The sequence below is a fragment of the Brachyistius frenatus genome, unplaced genomic scaffold (assembly GCF_029030835.1).
Source record: "Brachyistius frenatus isolate BFR_SWC_R1_liver_20210118 unplaced genomic scaffold, ASM2903083v1 Contig_26, whole genome shotgun sequence".
Taxonomy (NCBI): Eukaryota; Metazoa; Chordata; class Actinopteri; family Embiotocidae; genus Brachyistius; species Brachyistius frenatus.
The window spans coordinates 1,273,198-1,281,506 of record NW_027210625.1 but is presented as its reverse complement, the minus strand read 5'-3'; the positions used below and the strand labels follow the sequence as shown (position 1 = coordinate 1,281,506).

At 46.9% G+C, this 8,309-nt stretch overlaps 1 protein-coding gene across 3 annotated transcripts in view; it reads right to left on the bottom strand.

Annotated features, from left to right (window-relative positions):
• Positions 1-203: 203 nt before the first annotated feature.
• LOC138620744 (FERM and PDZ domain-containing protein 4-like) overlaps positions 204-8,309 on the bottom strand; it is a 41,038-nt gene continuing 32,932 nt past the window's right edge. For 2 of the 3 annotated variants that reach the window (XM_069698191.1, XM_069698192.1), the window contains exons 12-16: positions 7,152-7,241; positions 6,845-7,027; positions 6,527-6,665; positions 5,080-6,099; positions 204-4,656 (exon numbers count right to left, since the gene is read on the bottom strand). In XM_069698191.1, the coding sequence (XP_069554292.1) occupies positions 1,319-4,656; positions 5,080-6,099; positions 6,527-6,665; positions 6,845-7,027; positions 7,152-7,241 (4,770 nt within the window). In that variant the 3' untranslated portion in view covers positions 204-1,318. The remainder of the gene's footprint in view (positions 4,657-5,079; positions 6,100-6,526; positions 6,666-6,844; positions 7,028-7,151; positions 7,242-8,309) is intronic. The other variant, XM_069698193.1, reaches the window with a different exon arrangement.

The window sequence follows — 8,309 nt, the reverse complement described above, 5'->3', positions numbered from 1 at the left end:
TGTTCTGTGAGTATGCCTGTACACTCCAATTTATTAAATGTAAACCTTGAAAGACATAACCTTTTATGAAATAGACATTAAAATTATTGGTTGTTGTATTTTTATTCTAAAATGGAATAATCCTCAGAAGACACCGGAGCTGATTGTATGTTACAGCAAAGCATTCAAACCAAATGACACATGGAGCAAGACATAAACAAAACATCTGTAAAATGTCTTTTAATAGGTTGGTGGATTATTGAAAAAAAAAAAAAAAAAACAGGAATGTAATTTCTTCTTTCTCAAGAGACGTAACTGCATCTTGATACACAGTGTGAAATAATAAATCATTCGAGCACACAACTTATTCCAAAACATGATAATAAAACACACAAACTTAAAAATAATTGGACATATTCAACACAGTGTGCAATCTGAAATATTGTTTTCTAAATTGTTAATATCATAGTTGTGTAGTTTTTGGGGAAGCAGTTTATTATTTACTGCTAATTATTCATATCTGAAAATAATCGAATGTGAAGCAATGAGAAATGCAGTGTAATTTTAGTGTCCCTGTATTTTCAACATTTCTAACAAATGTTCCCGTTATCTTGCACAAAAAAAGTAAACAAAACAAAAAAATGCATTGTAATGCAGCAGGGTTGAAATCAGTTCACTTTTACACATTCATTCAGAAATCCCTCCTAATATTTAGCATGTGAATGACAATGCAACAGTTTCCTCACTCGACTGACAGTGACAACATTTTTACTTATATTTCTACAGGTACAATATTACAATTATAAATATCTGTAGTAAAACTGCACTTCATGAACTGATTGAACTAAAAGTGAATTCACTCCAGCCCTGCATAATATTGAAGAAAAGTAAGCTGAATACTCAACAGCTTCTTGAAACTGCTACGGCAAATAATAGATTTATATTGTATTTATGTACATTATATACATTTTTTAATAAGTTACATAATGCACAGGTAAACGGGTATAGTTTCTATTAGGTACATATCATATTACAAAGGTCTGTGACACTATGGCTTTGTAAATATACATTACAATATTGTCATCAGAAAATAGCAAGTGCAGTCAGAGGGCTGTCTTTTAGCATCTTCATCATCTTTTCAGTGTTAAATAACTTCAATGTTAAGTCCAACTGCAACAAGTCTTACACTTTTTTATTTTTATTTTAATTTTGATATGGAAACTGCTCAGATCTTGTATGAAAAATACGACTCTTCCGGCAGACTCCAAACAAACAAGATGCTTAAAGAGAGACTTCTTCCGACTGCGTAGGCCACACTATAAAGCATAAAGAGTAGCCTCTACTTGCTAAGCAGCGTTTTAAGGGAGCGGGTGAGTGCGTTAGCAATGGCCGACATGGTACTGGAGTGGCGGACCAGGGCTTTCACGCTGTGCTCCCCTGGTGCTCCCACTGTGGCAGCCTCGGCTGCTTTGAGCAAACAGATATAATTCATGACAACCTCGTCCACCTTCGCCACAACCTCTCTCTGTTGGTGTGAGGCCGAGGCTCCGAGCCCCCTGACCAGACACATGCAAGCTTCGCAGAGACAGCATAGCACCTGAAAGCTACAAGTTACGGATAGCAGCATCTCCTCAGGACTACTGTGGGCCTGCGCCATCCTCCGGCACGCCCGACCTAATTCTTTTGACTCAACAGAGAGGAGCTGCTTGCACTGGGATACATCCTGGAGGGGCATCTGGAATCCGCGATCCCAGCGGCCGACGCTGGATCTCACCAGTGCAATGAGCTCGCTGGCATCACGACGGACATCAGTGAAGCCGGAAGGGAAGCTGTACATGCGGTCCTTGAGTGCGTTGATTCGTGACAGTCGGTCACTAAAGCTCATGTTATTGAGGACCTCCCCGTACAGCTGCTCCCCAGCAGCATCCACTGCCGAGCCATAGGGTAGTATGGCTGAGGCGGACCCATTATCATTGTCGATACCAACTCGGCTCCGTCTGGGCCTCTCCCACTCAATCTCATCCTCTTCGCCCTCACTCTTACGTTTAAAGAAACAGTAGCTGAAGGGCCCGTTGCATCTCCAGGGACTGGTGTCCAATTTTTGAGAGCCCTTCATGTGTTTTGCGTCTTTCTGTAATGGAAACGCCACGGACGCCCTTCTACTGTCGACCCTACACCCCGAAGACCAACATGCGGTGTGGGAAGCTACAGAGCCTTGGGAGTAGCTCTTGGAGAGCCGCTTCCTCGTCGGTCTTCGCTGGACTTTGGTGTCCCCTTGCTGGGGCAGCGATGGTGACAAGGGCTGCTGGCTCCGGCTGCGGGTGGGCTTATCGAACAGAACTTCCACACTGCCGGAATTGGGAGTCACATTGCTGGAGCTGCGTTTGAGCTCGCGGCCCCGTTGCAGGTGATTGCTGTAGGGATCTGTTGGGTTAACGGCCTGAAGGTGGTTCTGATTCTGCCGGGACTGGATGCAGTGGATGGATTCTTGGGGGCATCCCGAGTAGCTGGAGCTAGTGTTGGCTTGCACGGACAGAGGCAGAGGAGGAGGAGGAGGAGGTGGTGGGGGAGGTGGTGGAGGAGGTGGAGATTGTGCGTTGGGTGTCGGTGATGCAATGCAAGATCTGGTAGATGCCTGCCTGATAAAAGCTGAAGGGTGGTCTCCCCTTCCTAGTGAGATGGTGTTGAGGTCTGCTCGTTGACCACTTACACTGGGGGCAGCAGAGAAACAAAGAGAATCATTAGGACGAGGATGAGGAGACTGACGAACTGCATGTTTTGACCTCGGGTCTGATTTGAACCAGTCCTCTGTGCTGCCACTAGGTTGACTTCTGGACCGAGATGGGGGACGGTTCATGGCACCTCCACCGTCACGGTTTCCGCCTGCATTAAATTCCCCCTCACGGCTCATACAGCCCTCTCTTTTATAGAGTGACAGGAATTGCTCTGGGTCCACACCACTCCTCTCTAGCTCACTCTCCAGACCAGAAAAGGAGCTCCTCCTCTCGGCAGTAGCCGCCCTCAAATCTAAACTGTCATTCGGCCTCTGAGCATGCACATCAGGACTTCTCTTGAGTTTGGCGGGAAGCGTGGCAGAATGGTATGAACGTGAGTTTTTATTTGCCACCTGCACGGTGCCCGCGTTGGGGGTTACTAAATTCGGGCTGAGGAATGGGGATGATATGGAAGAAGGCATACATGGACAGCGAGCAATGGTGCTCCCCCTATTCTTTACCATTTCAACAAGCTGAGGGTTGCTCGTGATGAAGCGCCTGGTGTCCTTTTTCACTGCCCCTCCCATGCCTGCACTGTGCAGCTTCCCTCCCTGATGCATCTGGCTGACTGTTAGATAGTTAATCAGCTGTCTGTAGGCCTCACTGCCTTCCTTCTGGTTCAGCCCCTTAAAACAGGCCTGTTGTTTAGCATGCAGATCATTGTGCGGCCTCTTACTCCCAGTACCTGTGGTCTCTTTATGCTTAGATGGCGTGGCTGAGGATGGTCGGCCTGGTTCCGCCCCAGCGCCGGGGCCGTGGATATTGGGCAGCATTTTTCGAAGGAGGGCAGGGTCTGCGTGAGGGTGGAGGTCCTTTCCCTGAGCACCCTGCCCGGGGACGCCGAGAGGAACTCCAGGTTTGCTATCTTCATAGTTTAGCACCCTGAGTAATGAGGAGGACGAACTAGAAAGTGGGTGTCTTTGCAAATGGTGGTGTTTTGATTCGATTGCACCGGGACCGAGCGGTGAGTCCGTTGGGGTGGCACAGGCACTGCTGTTCGTGCTGCCACCAGCATCCAGTGAGGAACACAGAGAACCCTGCAGTGAATTGTGGGCCTCTCCTTGCAAACTTGAAATCCTTTTCGCTAGATGGTACTCACACAACCGTGCGACACTCTGTTGCCTCGAAATTGGCTGATGGTCGCTTTGTATGTCTGATCCCTGCTCAGACCCTCCTGATCTGGAGTTTTTGGCTGGGGACAGTAATGATGCTACAACCAGATGTTCATCTTGCTCAACAGCCGCAGCTCCATTATCAGTACCACAGTTCCCCAAGTTGTCTATGAGGCGATCAGAGATAGCGGAGGAAGGGCGAGGACTTCTGCGGTGGTCGCGAGGAGGGCTGTTCACTCCGGGGCCCTCGGCGACCGAATTTTCTACCGGAAAAGAATTCTGTCTTCTCTGAGTTTCATCCCGCTCGCAGAATGAAGTGCGCTGGTCCAAATCAAGATGGCTGTGGAGATCCCTCGCGCTGAAGGTGTTGTACTTTCCGCTGGAGTCTGCAGATTTTCTATGGTGCTTGCCTCCTGGCGTGGTGGAACTTGGACGCTGGAGAGTGACTGAGAGATGAGTCTGCGACCTGACCTCCAAGCCGTCCGGCCCTGATGATGCGGTGTCTGAGCGCAGGATCCGTCTTGGAGGAACAGCCGGAGGCTGAAGGTGCCGCGTCGGACTACGGGGTTTCTTCTGTATCGTTCCTCCGGTGCCGGGCGAGACTGGGAATTCGGTTTTCTCTTCAAGCAAAGGTTGGTATCCTTCCCTCGTGGCAACCAGAAGACGCATGTGGCTCTCGCTCAGCCTGTGAGTAGCAGCGAGTTCAGAGATTTCAGTCATCTCTGAGGAGTTGGTCTCATTGCCAGAATCTGAGGATGACTCCGGGCTCAAGCCACGAGATGTGTAAACACCTAGAAGAAAAAAGATACAAAGTTAAATATGTGTTATTCAAAAAGATCTTTAAGGTGTACAATATTGAATGTTATGCAGAGCTATGACTACATTTGTACTGAATGAGTAAGATCATTGTACTAATGGTTTCTGTTCTGATGTCATGGGTGTGTTTTGGGAGTTTGGTAACATAAAGCGGACAAGAAGTCACAGTTAAAGCTAAATAGTGGAGAGAAAATGTGTTAAAGAACAAAAAAAGCAAATCTTACAATCCAACCGCTTTTCTCTGATAAAACCAACACAAATGAAAGCCAACACATTTTAGTGATCTACATGACATCATAACAGAACTGAACACCGCAGGTGTTTGCATGAGTTGGGCCGAGTAAAAATGACTGAAAATCAATGCAAAACAAAGACATAAATGACATCACTCAACAGACCTGGGTTGTTACCGCTGGGTGGCGGCGGGGGGGGCCTCTGCTCAGAGACCGATAGAGCCTCCAGTGCCTGAAGAGTATTCATGACCGCGTTCTCCAGCCTTCTCTCCCCTCCCGTGCTCCCTTCCCCCTCCCCGTGCGTCGGAACGGCATCAATTAACGATACCGGGATGTCATCGTTGTCATTTGTGCTTAGGGGCCTTCCTTCAGGCGCCGCGTCCTCATCTGAACTGTCCCGAAAGCCCGGCGGCGGAGCTGCAATTGCGAGGTTGAGCGTCTGCAGCAGTGAGTCTTCCTCGTCATCGTCGACGCCGTCGTCTCCCTCCGGAGGAGGCAGCGACGTCAGGTCAATGATGTCATCGGTGGAACCAGAGAGGGCGAGAAAGGTGGCCTTGCCGGTCGCAGTGGGTAACCTTCCTCCTTGGTTACCGCTGTCTTCATCTCCACCTGGCTTGTCACCCACCGGTGTCCCCCCAGTGGAGTCTTCTTCACCGGAAGCGTCGTCGTCGTCCTCTGCATCGTCTGTCGTGTCGCGATAAAAGAGTTCCCGTAGCAGAGGCTCCTCACCACCCTCCTCAGTTATAATGTTACTGTAGACGTGTGTCAGACCACTGAACTGAAATGGCACTCTGTCCTGTTGCCGAAAGTCTGTGTTGTTGTGCAAGTAGGGTGGCCTGTGCTCGGGTACCTCGGGGCTCTCCAACAGTCGTTCATAGCCCAAGTTCTTCGGCTGGTTCAAGGGTGGGTTTCCCCCGAAAATAAATGACACTTTGGCGCTCCGAGGTGAATCTTGAGGTTTGTGTCTGGTGGCAGGCGGAAGAGGAGGGGGCAACGGACTTCTTCGTGTCCCAAGGTCTCTGTCAGGGTTTGGGGGTTCATGGAAGTAAGGAGAAATGCAGTTTTCCCTCTGCCCGTTGTCCGAATACTCGGAGTCCCTGTTGTAGGCCTCTCCCTGGCCCGGTAATGGCTCCTCATTGTCACCCAATGACGTGCTGTAGGGCCACTCCAGGACACGATCCTGATCTACAGACAGCAGCAAACCAAGATTTCATTACTTTACGTGTTTTCTATTTCATTTTGATTAAAATTTAAAGCAACTGCCTTCTTTTCACTCGACCTCATAAGTACTCTACCTCAGGGTGTTTGAGTTTTAATGCTGCACTGTAAAATATCAATTTTTAAGTTACTTAATCTAGCTCGGAGTCTTTTTCTTCAAAACGTGCCAGTGAGAGAGATCACAAACTTCTAAACTTCACTTAATGTTTTTATATGGAGGAGTGTGCCCGAACAAAGGTACTACTACATTTACAACACAAATTAAACTGTTTCGTATCCACTTTTGTCCAAAACTTACCCTTGTCTTAGAGGGTAGTGCTTTCATAATATTTCTTAATCCACACTATCTGGACCACACAAACATGCATACATGGATAATGTAATTATAACTCACTAGGGTCATCCCCTCCTGTGCTGTTGCAGTGGGCCATGCTGAAAATAGATCTCCTAGCATCCACTAGGAGGCGATAGTAGCCTGCTGTTAGACAAGCCAGGTTCATTGCATCGCTGGACTCCATGATCAGTGTGATGGGCTGTTCAAATAAAAAGAGAAGGACGAAAGCAAAGGTGAATGTAAGGAGGAAGAACAAATTAAAAAAGGAAATAAAGGATAAAAAAAAAAAACTAAACATAATTGAAAACATAATTGAAAATTATGCAGGACAAAATAGTATTTTCTGGTACTTCTGTTTTGAAAGAGAAGTGCTCTCACCCTGACATCCAGCACATGCAGCTCTAGTCGGACGTTGGTCTCATCCTCAGTGAGGATCTCGATGCGGTTGACGTGGCTGAAGTCGGCCAACAGGGCCACCAGGTTGGTCCGTGTGTTGATGACGTGACTGATGCCGTAACGTGGGCCCACCAACAGCGTCACATCTGTCTGCTTCTCACCTTGCTGCAGAAAGTAGTCCGAATGCATGAGACAACTCAAAAACAAACCAGCCGTGTTAAACTTTTGTTCCCGCAAATGTATCAGCATTGATCAAAACTCAAGTCCAATCTCAAACTAATGGCCTTACCAAAAGTATTGACTTGAACTCCCTTCCTCCGTAGAGTCTGAGCTCACTTAGGTACCGCAGGTAATGCACCTTGGCCTGCAAAGCAGTCAGCTGCACAAAGACGGGGAATGCATTAGCAAGAATCCAAATCACTTCAACCAGAACATTTGTCTTCTAGTGTCGGGATGTAAAGCACTCTCAGGCCATTTTGATGTGGGTCGCTGATTTTCCATTATATCCCATCATGTCATTTAAATCTGATCAGAATCTGAAGGGCTGCTCCGCTGCAGCACTCAGTGTCTTTGTGGATGTGCGTCTCTCCAATCATTTAGGCTCAGTGGGGTTTTTAGAACTTAAAAGTACCGAAGTCTTTTTCAAAGTAATGTTGCTTTTACTTCAGAGAGATGTGTATTTATTCAAAGCCTGGAGTTGTATACCTTTACTGTTAATTCTTCACTTCTACTATGCACCTATTCCACAGTATAATCCAGTAATATTTTACCTCACCAACACTATGACAAACAAAAAGCTAATGGGAAGTCTACATGAAAAAGAAAAGAAAAGAAATTGTCTTTGCTCAGCCTCTCCACTAAACCCAGTGAGCGGCATCTTTTGATGAGGGCTGAGTGATAACTTCAAGGCTGTAATGAGAAAGCTGAACGTTTTGAATTACATGCCAGCTCATTGGTGCTGCTCGGCTGTATTTCTCTCTCATCAACGGACGAGATATAGCAGCCGCCACTGTGAATACAAATGATCAGCCAGCCTGTGCATCGTGCTGCTCGAGCTCGCTCGACATATACATCGGACATGAAGTGTTTAACCTGAGCTGCGTTCCTTCATCCACCATGTGAAGATGTACCAGGTAGATTAATCTGGAGAAATATCAAGTTGCCTGCTGATGGCTGACGTTCAACTTCGGTGCATGCGTCACGGCTCACATGTAAACAATTTTCAGCATAACATATATATATTATCATGAAAATAGCAATTTATCATATCATGTATGTCAAATGTGAGACATAAAAATGACATATAGATGATGTCACATTTTGTGGTTCAAAGAACTGAAGATTTCACTCGTGCATGGTGTTTTATGGTAATAAACACCACAGACTGCTTCGGGTGTCATATAATGAGAAGAAATATGGGCATCCTGGAAGAAAAACATCTGGACAT